General features: G+C 37.6%; 1 protein-coding gene across 5 annotated transcripts in view; it reads right to left on the bottom strand.

The window, feature by feature from the left end:
• Positions 1 to 14,862, bottom strand: part of NOL4 (nucleolar protein 4) — a gene marked incomplete at both ends in the record, with an annotated part of 321,302 nt that overhangs the window by 66,717 nt on the left and 239,723 nt on the right. For 3 of the 5 annotated variants that reach the window (XM_080920148.1, XM_080920146.1, XM_080920145.1), the window contains one exon: positions 11,520 to 11,699. In XM_080920148.1, coding sequence (XP_080776274.1) covers positions 11,520 to 11,699 — 180 coding nt within the window. Of the gene's footprint in view, positions 1 to 10,543; positions 10,736 to 11,519; positions 11,700 to 14,862 lie in introns of all 5 variants that reach the window. The other 2 variants (XM_080920144.1, XM_080920147.1) reach the window with 1 other exon arrangement.

Consider the following 14,862-nt stretch of genomic DNA (forward strand, 5'->3'; position numbering starts at 1 on the left):
CTGAATGTTCAAAGAAAGAGATAAACATTGTAAGAGCACAGCAGTCAAATACTTCAGCTGTTACCTATATACAGTCTAGAGGATATAATATATATATATATATATATATATATATATATATATATATATATATATATATATATTAGAAGATACAATACAGCTACAAAAGACACACCACAAAGTGAAATGTGTGCACGGAAGAAAGTGAGACTTGACCCAGCACAGTAATTTAAACTAAAAAGTACACACCTAGTCCAATCCTAATGGTTCACCAGGTGGAGACACCTAGCAGCTTTACAAGAGCAGAGTTCAAGCCAATATTCTAAGGCATGCTACAACACATGTGCATCACACAGGAGCTTTGGCATTTATTGTTTATTTAATCATTATATAAGCACTTTTGTCACTTTAATCATTATATAAGTACCAGTCTTTATCATTATATAAGCACCATTGTTGCACTTGATCGACTGAGAGAACTGAGGTTTAAGGGATGCAAGACCCACAACTTGGTAAAAGGAAGAATGGACATCCACTGAACACACATCAGGTTCCTCCCTTAGTTATTCATCACCAGTGCCAACTGCTGCTGCTTGGGTTCATTTATCTCCTTGTCCTGCAAGGAAAAACTTCAGTTTTAGGAAGCTGTTTGCTTTTGTACTATATTCGCTCTCTCCACATTGCACATCTAGTTTATTAAACATTCATTTGTAAGTTAGAAGGAGTTTTGCAAAGAAAACATGGGAGCAGATTTTTCTTAAAGAGCTTCCTCTGACATTGTGCGGATGGATATTCTACCTGATGGGCTTTCTCTTTCAAAGATCTGTTTCTTCCTGGTAAACGTGGAGACTTCTCTGTTCCACATTTGTGATATTAGGTACAAAGTGGGTTTATTTCTTCTGCTGACTACTTGCCTTCCCCACTCTGCCATGGGCTTCATGGTTTGAGTAAATTAGAATATTTGCCATCACCTTATCTCAGAGTTTCTCCTCTTCCGTTTTAAAATTTCTCCTTTGATTTGCTAGAAATATCAGTCTTTATTGTAGAGTGCTTTTTCCTGCACCACTCCTTTCTTATAAAGGTAATTTTCTTTTTCTTAAAGACGTTATTTATTTATTGTATATATATAAGTACACTGTAGCTGTCTTCACACCAGAAGACACACCAGAAGAGGGCATCAAATCTCAGTACAGATGGTTGTGAACCACTATGTGGTTGCTGGGATTTGAACTCAGGACCTCCAAAAGTGTAGTCAGTTCTCTTAACCACTGAGCCATCTCTCCAGCCTGGTAATTTTCTTATTTACACGTTCAAGCAATCACAGTTCTCCTTGGCTAACTTCTATATTCTCTTTGACCCACCTGATAGGATTTTAATTTCAATGCATATAACGCCTGATACTTTTACTTCTGAGAGTTGGAAGTAGAGACTTATTTCCCTGTAACAAAACAGTCGCTACTTTGGTGCTTTCTTGTTTACACACAAGTCACAGTTTATATCTCAGCCTGATGGCAAATAAGATTCATGTATTCTGGAGTTGGATGACCATTCTTTCTCCAGCTCTAATGTTTTATGTACGTGTTCTCCGCTTTCCAGACTGCAGTCCTACCCCAGAAAATATTTATAACTCCGGTCATAAGCTTTCTAGCACTTTAACCCTTCAGGAATTTACATGTTTTACTTTTTTGCTAGATCTTTGAAAATTATGTTTTCTTTAAGCATTTGTGTCTATAGTGGTAAGGTGGAAGGTATATATATATATATATATATATATATATATATATATATATATATATATATATATATGGCATTCTGTAAGACTTAACATCAAGTTTAAAGTAAGTAATTTATGCAATTCCAATACATTTAGGAAACACTATGTACTGAGAATTTTTGTTTCTTAAAATACCCAGTTATGCTATATGAATATTTTTGTTTCAATCCCAGATGTGGGATAAGAGACTACTTCACAACTGGTGATTATGATTTGCCTCATGCACTAGCAGGGGTGTGGTTTTGCCCAGCTACATATAGTTTACATTTGAAATTCTGACAACTTTTGAAATGCTATAAATTCCAGAGTTTCACAAAGGGCTGGAGGTGCCTCTGAGGCTGCTGCTGCTGCCCAGATGCTGGTTCTTGCTATTGTACTATGTTAAGTGGTACTGAACAAAGAAAATAAATTGGATCTGCTGACAGTGGAAACTGGACTTGCCCAGGGATCTAATGCTCCTAATCAGCAGGAACTAGACCTATACTCAGTTTCCCATCTAACCTTTCCCTCCTACCTTGTGTTGGGATGTTGGAAGGGGTTAAGAGAGAACAAGGGATGGAAAGGTGGTAGATAGGAAAACCCAATAAAATAAGCAAAGAAAGCACAACAACAATTATGAGTGGAGGGTAGTCATAATCCTTGAGAAAAATCCATGGACCAAAAGACTAAATATTAAGAGATGCAACAGTAATTCTTTGTGATGGACAAAGGTATGACAGGAGATAATGGAAGGGGTTAGATGAAAAGGTAGAAAGTTGCCTGACTATCAAACATTTACATATATTGTCACACAAAGGAACTGATCCAATAGCCATCTCATTTAGAAGACTGAATCACTGGAATACCATATGATTTGATTAGGAACTAAGTTAACAAATAATTAAATCTGGGTCTGCAAGCTTCAACAAGATATAGGGTTTAGATTGTTTTGAGATTGTAAATTTCACACCATGGAAGCCAAAACTGAGTATTCTGTAACCAAAGACACCAGGGATCTGAGAAATGGTCACCTAAGTGATGGGTTCCTGGAAGTACTCAGGGTGAGCAGGAAAAGCTAGCTTAAGCAGCCCCATCGATCTGAATGTGCATCTGAAAGTATCTACAAACACATCAAGAGAAATGGGTTCAGAGCTTCAGATGTTTATGAAGCATATTTTCTGTGACACATATCCATTTTCCCTTTATTGCTTCTACTTTGGATTTTGCTTTGTTTTTTTTTTTTTTTTTTTTTTTTTTGAGATAGCATCTGATCAATACCAGGCTGGCCTTGAACACTCCCAGAGAGAACGACCTTGAACCCCTAAGCCTCCTCCTCCCACCTCCGGAGTTCAGGGACTTCTGGTTTGCACCTCCACATCCATCTCTTCTATTTATCTATCACTTATTTTACTTTTGCAACTTCTAATACTCAAAATTGTAAACCCTTCGGGCTTCTGTAACACCACGTGTGCTTCTGCCAGAGTAGAGAGGGTGCAGAGACTTGTGTAAGGGTCAAGCGAGGAGCTAAGCTAGGGGTCACAGGAAGACTGGCAGAAGATACAAAGTGCCAGCATGACAATCCTAGCAGATAAGTAGGAACCCAAGCGTTTCCTTAGAAACAGAAATATTCAGTGAATAGCAAGTAGTGTGGTCTCTCCCACAATTTCTAGCCAGTGAAAGAAATGGCAACACCTATGCTACTAAAACATAGGCAATTTAGGCTAGAAGAATCAGGTGGGGTTTTGGTAGGTAAAAACATATCTATCCATGGAGAATCCATGGTTTGGAATATATGGATGGCAGTGTGCAAGAGCAGCAACCTATCAACATCTAGATGAAATACTAAAACTTTGCTGGTGACTGGTGCTCTACCAAGAAGAAATTGTAATTGTGGTTGAGGTGGCATTCATGCCATGACCAAGTACACAATAAAAGGGAATTTCCAAAAACAAATGCCGGAAAATGGAAGGCAGGGGAACAGGAGTCTGAAGAACTTGCGATTGACATAGGGAATGCAGCGCATGGGATTTGGTGTGAAGGATTTACATGTTCTCCTTCAGCATCAGAGTGTAATGGGGTGGCCTGATCCAGAGTCTAGATGGTCTGACATCCGTGAGAAATGGCAAGATGGACCAGCTGTGTGAGTAAATGATTAAAGTTTTACTGAGGCCTGGGGATAGAAGTCCTTTTCTAAGGGTGAGACAGAACATGTAAGATGTGGGGATGGCTGGTAGAGCAATGCTCTTAGGAGGTGGGTGAGCAGGGGGGCAGGTGCAGCCCGATTATTCAGGGCAAATCAGACTGGATACTGATTCTGTAAAAACAGCGGGAGAATCTAAGACCCTTTAGACAATCCCAGGGTGTGTGTGTGTCAGAGGAACCAATCACCTTCCTCTCAAGATAGAGATGCTCGCAGCTCTAAGTTTGAAAAGTAACTAAATTGGCTGACTAGTGAACCTGAGCCTACTGCATGTCTCTCTCCCCCCAGGACTGGGATGACAAGCACTCACTCTGAGCTCGTTTTGTTTTGTTCTGTTTACTGGATTTTGTGGATTGAACCCAGCTCCTTGAGCTTGTGAAGCAGGAACTTCACAGTGTCTGAGATATCTATCTCCCTAACCTATTTGGGAAAGTTATAATACTTCCTGCGTAGGCCGTTTGGGTGATGAGTAAGATTTTATGTCTCTACACTAATGAAAGCTTCAACTCAGCCTGCCAAAGTTGAACACGTGACAGTGCTATGACATCAGAAGGTAGGGTAAGAGAGTTACTCAGAAGCATATTACAGCATGCAATTAAAGTGAAATGTTATGAGTAAACTACTCGGATCGAGTGAACTTAGCTTACGGTGTGCTCTGTTCTAAGACTGCAGAGAAGAGCTTGAAACCTATAAAAGGGGAAAGAGTTCAGATGACAGTCTGGAAATGTGAAGCTAATGTGGTTGCTAATCAGCTTCCACTAAGCAAGACTGTCGCAGAGAAAGACATGTATGAGTGTTCATGTGATAGGAGAAGCAATGTAAATAGTAAGAGGTACGGAGATACTGCGGACATGTTGTCAAGAACTTGGGTGATGGGTAACAATATTCTTGATAGAAATTTCAATTTAAGAAGCACATTCTGGCATTTTGATTAGTACATTAATTGTGCGCGAGAGATGGAATGAGAACGAGTGAGCAGGTGTACACAGCATAATGAAGATGTCAAGGTCAGAGGGCAGATCATAAGAGTTAGTTCTCCAACCCCTGCTTCTTAAGATGTGGGTGCTTGTTAAGTCTGCTCGGCTGGCACACTCTGGATCAGATGTGTCAAGCACTTCCAGCTGCTTCTCCTGTTCTCGACAGCCATCCGGCTGTCCTAGTGTTGGAAGTAGATGTGTATCCCCACATCCAACCTGTCACATGGGTTCTAAGGATCAATATTAGGTCACCGGGCTTGTGAGAGAGGCATTTTCCTATTCAGCGTCTCCCTAGCCTTCTGGCACATCTCTATGAACTCTGCATAGATAGTTCACCTTGTCTGGCCTCACTGAGAGAGAATGCACCTAATCCTTGATGCTCCGGGTTACAGGGGAGGCATCCTTTCAGAGAGGAAGGGGAGGGGAATGGGGCAAGGGACAGAGGGCAGCGTTTGCCACTGTAGTAAAGAGGAGATGCCACTGTACCCTTCCATAGGGAACCAGGACACAGAATCAAGGGCTTTTACTTTTTTTGGCATACGACACACAGAGAAGGACTCGAGCCACTGCTGAAAACCCATTTTCTAAACACGAAGGGATTATTTTCTGGTGGTTCTAGAGTCACCTGTTTCTTACCTTTTAAAAATGGATACCTCACTGTCTGCTAAAGTAGGTGTGATGACTGCTGTGGACATATGTAAGGAGAGAGACTCAAGGACAGTGAGGACCCTGTTGGATTTCCTGACAGTGTGACAGGTAAACAAAGGCCTATCTAAAGAGCCCTGGTGGTGAGGACTAAGGCTGACACTCTCTTCAGAAGTGATTTCTCTAGCATTAAACTATGGCTCTCATCCTTCCTAATGCTGTGGTGACCCACAACTGTAAGGTTACTTTCTTGTTACTTTATAACTATAATTCTGTTACTGTTGTGAATTGTGATGTAAAATCTGTGTTGTCTGATCATCTTAGGTCACCCTTATGAAAAAGTTGTTTGACACCACAGGGGTCACAACCCACAGGTTGAGAATTATTACTCTAAGAAACTTTCAAAATAAAATATTTTATAATGCATATTTAGAAACTCGGTAGATAATATTCTCAGTAAAATTTTGCTAAAACTTAAATGATATATTTCTATGAGGAAAAATACTCTCAAAAATAATCACATATATCATTTTTTGTAAACATTCAGATATCTACGGTACTTGGAATATGTTAGTATAATAACAAAATTAAAGATAGAAAAAGATATAACATTAAAGTCTCTTTTTACTGTATTTATTCTAAACATTTTTATTTGAGACTTACAGAGATACATGTAACCATGAAGAGACAGGTGACAAAGGTCTCTGTGCAAGTCTGGGAAACAAAGGAGAAATAGTACTGTATGGTAAACAGGAAAACCCTCACAACAGTCAACCCTGTCTTACTGAGAAAGGGTTGCTTTTATCAGTTTCTACTATCACTCTGATTAAATTGAAGGCCATAGCCCTTCAGAGAAACCGATTCATTTACTGGAACAACCAACGCTGTTCTTAAAAGCAGTTGCTGAAGTAACTTAAGGGTCAAAGCCACACAGGAGAATCAATAACAATTTAACACACAATATTTTTTCAAGGTTTAATTTAATGGCTGCTTAACTCAACGAGTTTTTGCAGTCCTTGGAGAATACTGACTGTACACTAGATCAAAATTATTAGACTCGGTTTTCATTAAACATTCTATTTCTGTTTTAATGTTTCTATTTCTAATTCTTAGAATGCTCTTGTTTGTGTGTTTGGTGACAAAGACTTGGTAAAAAAAATGTGTAGAACTGAATCTTTATCCAGAGATTCTTATTTATGTGTTAGAAACACTATGCAAAGCATGTCACAGTTTTTTTTTTTCTACTGAAAGAATCAAAACTCAATGACTCTGGATAGTTCTAATAAAATAATGTATGTGTGTGTGTGTGTGTGTGTGTGTGTGCTGTAATTGTTTGTTGAGTATATTCAATGGAACCAATTAAACATATTTCAGTCTTCTAAAATCCACTTTTACATCCAGAGGTTAGCAAGACACATTTTTTTTTTTTTTTTTTTTTGCACTGAATGACAGACAATTTGTACATAGACTCATTCTTGGTGAAGGTACTGAGAAAACTAATGTCAAGCACTGTGCCCTAAATGGGACATCGATATCACTTCTTCAAGGTTCAAAGAATAAAGAAGAGGTGGTTGAAGCAGTGTCAAAAGGGACAGCGTTTGAAAAGATTCCTGTGAAGGAGATTTTCTGGATATGACATGACTTGAACTTAAAGCCTCAATAGGTACCAACAAGAAATCCACACAAGATTAGGTTTATCAGCATTTGATCATGGGAAGGGAAGTTACTAATTAGACTCTGCCCCTCACTGAGTACCTACAGTGCTTGCTAGGATAGAAGCCTCACTCTTTAGTGGTATAGGCACTGATACATTTCCATTGCTTAAGTCTGTAATTCTTCAACCAGTCACAGTTACATAGGTAATTCTCATGAAACTCAAGGACAACAAAAATTACATGAACATTATACAGAAATGGGTTTTGTAAAGACAGTTTTAGAAAAGGAACAAGAACACCACATTCCTCAATTATATGTGTTGCGGTAAATCACAAAGTAGGAGTCTCATTTTGAATTTCATAAAATCAGTAGTAATCACATAATCTAGCAGTTTTGGATTTCTGTCTACTTGTGGGGTTTTTTGGTGTCAGGGACCCTGAGTAAGTAGATCTAAGTTTGCTGATTGGTGCAGAATCTCCTACAAAATAAGCCTACACTTCACAGTTGACTTTTACAAATGTATTTAAAATGTCATGATTTCCTCATTGACTTGATACATCTTAGAGAACAAGATGCATATAAAAATGCAGTAATTCTGAAAGTCACTGAGTTTCTTCGTATCTTCAGAAAACATGAGGACAGAGAAAAGTATTTTGCTTTAATGTCTTGAATTTAAAACCCTGGTGGCTAGCTTATATGTTTAAAAGTTAAAAGGGCATAGTTAAATTTTAATTACTCTGCACTAGCCACACCTCCTCCTCTTCTCTTTCATGTCCTTCACCTTTTCATACAGGGATGACTTTTAAAATGAACAAAATCTTATTAACAATTCCATGTTTAGAAAAGTCTGTATAAAAGTGAGAGGAACAGTCGAGCATGCCTATTGAAGAACCTGCTCCTCATTTCCAAACAACATCCATATTAGGGTGGATGTAGCAAAAGCAGCATTATGTTGCAGAACCATTGTTATCTGCAGCTTTAATGTAGCTACAAAGGGCCATCCCATTTCTGCCACAGGATTCCATGTAAGAAAAGGGGTCGTGTCTCAATAAATCATAATGACCAGAAAATGGTACTGTTTCCTCAGCAACAACGAATCAGATGTGTCTTATGTTCTCAGTGTTTCCTTTTAGGTGCTGTTGATATGACACACACTGAATCAGTGAATAAATGAATAAATGGGAAACATTAAAAGTATCATTTCTTTGTAGCATTTTTAAGTTTAGTTCGTAAAACTTACTGACTTTGTTTGAATCTACCTTTTCCTTCTATGGGTCACAGAAAGGTCTAGTGAATTGAGATCTATATCCAAGTGAATACATACAATTAATAAAATGACAATTATATTTTAAATTATGCAATGTCTGAGGTAAATTTCAGAAAACCTAATTCAGTGATGATTTCTTTCAAAAATGATTACTGTAAACTGCATACCATGAAAAATAAGATAAATCTTACTGAAAGTTGAAATCTCTAAATCTCATAGAAAGATGAATAGTGTCAGATACTTGCAAAATAATATTGAAATATGATACTATCTTCATCTTATTAAAAATATGTGCAGTATAACCTAAATTATGGTTTGCTGCAAATGGAAATTTTATGAGTCTAACCTGTAAGGCCTGGGCCATCTCTCTAGCCCAGCCACTGGAAATTTATACCAACTCTTCAGTGGCCTTAAATCTGATGTCACCATCAGGTCTGTGAGATAAGAGCAGCTGTGTCCCTTAACTGTCTCCTATTATTCAGATTATTATAATTAGATAACCTACAACAAGGAAACTAGTTCATGTTCTTCCAGCAATTCTCTTGTTCTCTCTTGCACTAAGTTACCTGTATGCTCTAAGTCTGGTCACGGTTCTACCATTTTTCTGATTAAATTCAACATAGATATACTAGGAACCACATATGTATTTCAAAGGCTCTGAACTTGTTGAATGAATGCCGCACAGAAAACTCTTCTTCAGATGACAATTTCATAATATATGGGAACATGTTCTTATTATGGGTCTTTTCAAAATTTATTTTCTGCCAGAAATGACTGGTAAGGGTTTCTAGAAAACATTATCTGTGCTAGCAAATGTGAATTCTCCCAGAGCTATGAAATGGGGTGATTGTGTTCTTCAGAGGGCGAGCCGAGCTCAGGAGGAGAGGAAACATGCATAAATCAGATACCTGAAGGCAGTCGATGTAGAGCCACAAAACAGCATCTCAACATTGCTCTACAGGAGACAGGAAGATGTCTCCACTTTGGATAACAATATAAAAATTGACAAGAGGTGGGATTTTTATGATGTCATTTCTTTTATAGAATTTTACCCCCATGAAATTTAAAGGACAAGGCCATATGTTGGCACCTTTCCTGTCTTTAAGCAACTGCTACCCATCACGCTGAAGCAGCAAGGACAGGTCACAAATAATAGTGATCTAGTCTTTATTTGGCCCTTTTGGTTATGAGGAAAGAAAAACAAAATGGTCAGAAAGTTTGTTAGATACTTCTAAAGCAGGAGTTGTAGCACAGTGGGAAAGCATTTGCTTGCCTAGTAGTATGCAGAGCCCTAGGTTAGACCTTTAGTAACTTCTGAAAGGAATACAACATCTAGCATTTGCTTAAGCATACACAAGTATCATTTGGAATGTGAAAAACATCAATGTTTTTTGGGTTTATGGAGATAAAACAACAGTAGAAATTCACAATATTGTGATTTTCAGTTTCAACCCCAAAGTAGTCATTGTCAGGTTCTACCAATCACAACAGGATAGAAAGGTACACAGCCTACATAGGGTTAATATTCCTAGGGCAAAAGGGGTTTAGTTTTTATCTAAGGACTTTCATCCCCAATCTTAAATTGTCAAGGCTTACTTGATGTTGGAACCGCAGATAAGCCCATTTCTTTACATTCATAAGATAGCCATTCTCACATGCCAAAGCAGCAACTGCACCTTCAGTTCAAGACTCATTAGCCTCACATTCACATCAGTAGTGACAGAAAGAAAACAAACACGGATGACATGTGACAGTTGGCTTCTCCCTGACTTTCTCTCATAGTATCCTTATTGTCTAAGAAATGTTATCACATGGTTCTATGAGCATTGGTCTCCCAAGTGAGTCCTTGTCATATAAACAAAGGGAATAAATGCTTGAGGAAGATGAAAAAAGGGGGAGGGGATAAACACAAGCAAATGAAACCCCCTTTGACCTGACATTATGGAAAAATAAAAATAAAGACACTAAGATGGAAACAAAATAGTGTCATGGTTTACATGTGGGGTTTGGATGGAATCTAGGGCTGTGTTCAATTTATAACTCACCATCTCAAAACCACTTCTTTTCATCCGCCTGCAGGACTTGAGGTAAGTACGAATACGTTTTCTGGCACGCTCTTGATACTCAGGGAATTGTCGCCTGCATGAGTCAATGATAGCCTGGATCTTTTCTTTGGGCTGCTTAGAGATTGGGACCATTCGGTCCAAGTTTTCATCTACAAACAGCCTGACAAACATCTGTTGGCAAGAGGGAGACAGAGGAGAAGGGTTTGGAGGACTGCTCTCTTCTGTTCCTAGCTTCCTTTCTTGATTACCGAAAGGACAATAATTCTTTCTTTCTTTTCCTTTTATTTTTTTTTTTTTTTCTGGTTTATGCACTGGAGAATTTTGCAAATGGAAAGCCAGAAAATTTAAGCAAACACTCTTTATAGATGTTCTAAATGGTTGAATTAAGTATAAATATAAAGAGAGAGTGAAAGAAAGAAAGAGAGAGAGAGAGAAAAAGAGTAAGAGAGAGGGAGAAGGATAGGAAGAGAAGTAAAGCAGACAGACAAACAGAAAAGAATGAAAATAATCAGAAAAAAAACAGTAGAACCAGGACAGCTGAGCGCTCATTACATTCACTTTTAATGATAAATGGAACTGAGACAGCCACACCGCACAGTGGACTCATCTCTGAGAACAAACAGCTGACTCTTTTGTCATGCACAATTAAGAAAGCAAAGGAAATCACTGTTGACAGACAGGCATAACCATCAGAGGACTAAGCTGAGACCCCATTTCCCTAAGCAAACATGCATACTCACACAACACAATTCCAGTCCTCAGCACCCATTTGGCTTTAAAATTCTAAACAAAACACAGCAATTCTGGTGTCTGCTTGACAAAGTGTGTTTCATGTACTTTAAAAATCCTTCTGAAAATTAAACAAACATGGCTCTAAAAGGTTCACACTGACCAGCAAGCAACAGCATGAATGGAAAGGGGTCCAAATGGAGCCACGCAACGTGGGGGGACTCACATTGAAAGCTTTCAGCCTCTCAGCTTCCACACCATCTGTCTCGTTCACCTTCTCAGATTCCTCATGCTCCTCATGTTCATCCTCATCTTCATCTCCCCTGCTGAGTGACAGGTCCTCCGCGCCTCGGTCAACACTCTCATTTTTGCCAGAGTCGTAGCTGGAGTAGCTGGGTGCTGGAGACTGAAAAGACAGGGTGACATTGATTGTCCCTTTTTATGCTTCAGTTTTCATTCCAATGCTTTTTTCAAAAATGATGGTTATTACTTGGTAACAGTAGATCGGTGACATTTTAAATTTTTGATCAAAGTTAATTCGAATAAATTTAGAATTCATTTCCTTTATCGCACCAATAACATTTCAAAAGCATATATAGCTGTACAGAACAGTTCCATTTCTGTAGAGTTTTATTGAACTTAGCACTTTCAGAGTAGTTACTGCTCCTACCCAATATTTATATTAACAAAAGGATCACTCTGTGGTTAATTGACAGGGGGAAGTATTGAGTCATACTTTTGGAGGTAGATATGACTTCAGTGTGTAGCCAGTATGCTTTTATTAATTTTCTTTGAACACACTGGAAGCTGAAGAATAAGAATATTTAATTAATTTTCCCAGAAAAAAATTATAAAAATATTACTGAGAATAGGGGGATTGATTATTCGATGCTTTAATTAGATTCATAAGTTGTCTCTGAGATCATCTTAAATAGCATCTGATTTGCACATAATAAAAACATGTGATGCTTCTCCCTAAGTGGTAGAATAATTGTGTCTATACCACACACGAAGAACAGGGTAAATTTAAAGGAAGATGATTAGCTAGATGCACCACATATTTCAACATAAATAATTAATAATCTGAAAAATTAAATATTTAAAATTCATTCTCACATATTAACAATTGATGACCTCTGTAGAAAAATATTGGTCATTTAGAATACACATGTATCTACATATAAATGATATTACTCTATACCAAGTAACATGATTTAGATTGTTTGTAATTATACATACTTAATTTTTATATATAATTACACATTTTGTTTTAGAATATCATGACTATTTTGAGAGTTAATTTAAGCCAACTGACCTGAATGAAAATCAGAGTGTATGTTGTGATAAAGAGCTTAATTGGACACAAAATAGCTCAACAACAGATTATGTTTTATGGTCCCATTAATACCAGCAGTTACCAAAAGCCACTGAATTACTAAGCAAAGATGTAAGAGAATTTAAAGATGAGCTTTCTGTACTTGTTTTTTATTATTGGCACAAAGATTATCAGAGATATAATAAAACAAAAAGTAAAAATTTCAATACATGACAAAGAGAAGAAATTGATATTTATAACTTGTCTACCTGTTAAACTTTTGTGCTTTTTATAGCTGCCAAATGAGGAGCTACCATCATCCCAATTTCTCACACAAAGAAATAACTTTCAAACAGCTAAACAAATTAGTATCATGAAGAGAATGGAATATCACTACACACACAGTGAATATAAATAAAAGAATTTAAAACTCAAATCTATAACACTGACTGAATACATCAGGCTGTCATAAGAATATGACATAATTCTAATATGTCTGAAGGTTAATTTCATGTATCATGTACATAAAAAATTGGTGAGTATTTGATTAAACATGATGCATATGTATGTCCGATTAGAGGTTTATGCATGAGAATAATGTTTGAATTGATGGTCTCAAAACTGTAGCTATTCCTCCCCAGAGTTGGTGGACAACATGCAATGCTTTAGGGGACACAATGGGCAAACAGGAAGAGAAACAAGCATCATCCTTCCCACTGTGTCTGACAGCTTCAGTAGAGGCAAAGTGAGACTCATTGCAAGGGTTTACCAACCTTTAAACTCACACTACAAATGGTTTTCACCACTGTGTGGCTTTCAAAGGAAGGATTATAAACATACTTGGTTCCCAAAATTCATTATCTCATGTATCTGCCTATCATCCCACATTATCTACCTGTCTGTCTGTCTGTTTCTCTGTCTGTCATCTGTTTCCTTTCCATTTTTCCAATCTTACTAATTCTGTTTTGAGAACTCTAATAAAATATGTTATCTACATTATTAATAGTTCAGTTATGGCTCTGCAAACTGTCAAAAGTAATAGAAAAGTTTAAACCATTTAGGTTCTACTTGGTAGAGTAAACCTAACTAAAGAGTTTTCAGAGCCAGGGATCATGGGAGTTGGAGGAAGGATAATAATGAGTAGTACAAGCAGCAAAAGTGACATATGTAAATGAATAATCAGGGCAATTTCACAAACACATGCCCTGGGGTGTCCGAGACTGCTATTGGCTCTGTGGTAGCTCCTATTTATTTCTGATCTCATAACTGTCTTTTTTGAAAGAATCTCTTTCAATAGATGAAGCACTTTAGATCCAAACATGCTTTCAAAGGCATATATTTTTATCTTAGTGTTTATAGTAATAGAGCTGAAATTGGCAGTAGGCAGAATCCAGCAGAGTTGCATGGCCAGAAGAAATCTTTGTAAGAGTTGTGCATCAAGTTCAACCCTGCCTCAAATTAAGCCCTAGACCAGTGGTTCTCAATTATTTCAGTTCTGTGATCCCACTGAGGATGGAATAACTTTTCCACAGTGTTTGCACATCAGATATCCTGTATATCAGATTTTCATATTATAATTAATTGAAAATGGTAACAAATTTACTTCTGAAATAACAACAAAATAATTTTATGGTTGGGGCTCACCACAATATAAATAACTGTATTAAAAGGCCAAACACTGTACTGAAAATGGAGTCCCCAATAGAGGGCTTAGAGAAAGGACTGAAGGATCTTAAGGGGTGTGCAATCCCATAGGAAGAACAACATCAATCAATCAGACACCCAGAACTCCCAGGGACTAAACCACCAAATGCCTGCAGTAACCCATGGCTTCAATCACATATGCAGCAGAAGATGGCCTTACTGGGCATCAAGGGGAGGAGAGGATCTTGGTCCTATAAAGGCTGGGTGACCCAGTGTAGGGAAATGCCAGGATGGAGAAGTGGGAGGAAGTGGGTAGAAGAAGAAGCATCCTCATAGAGACAGGGAACAGGGATGGGATAGCGTAATTCTGAAGGGGAAACTGAGAAAAATAATAACATTTAAAATGTAAATGTAAAAAGTGAGAAAAAAGTATGTTAAAAACATCAACAAAAAAAAGTCACTACATTAGGAAGGTTTAGAACCAATGACCTAGACATCTCTACCATGTGACATATTGCATACCCCATCCATTTGAAATCTCTTTTATATCTTACTTAAAATTCAGTTTTATTAACAGAAGCCTAGAGTGGTAGAGAAATCAGATAGTGTA

Source organism: Micromys minutus (assembly GCF_963924665.1).
Source record: "Micromys minutus genome assembly, chromosome: 8".
In the NCBI taxonomy this organism is placed as follows: Eukaryota; Metazoa; Chordata; class Mammalia; order Rodentia; family Muridae; genus Micromys; species Micromys minutus.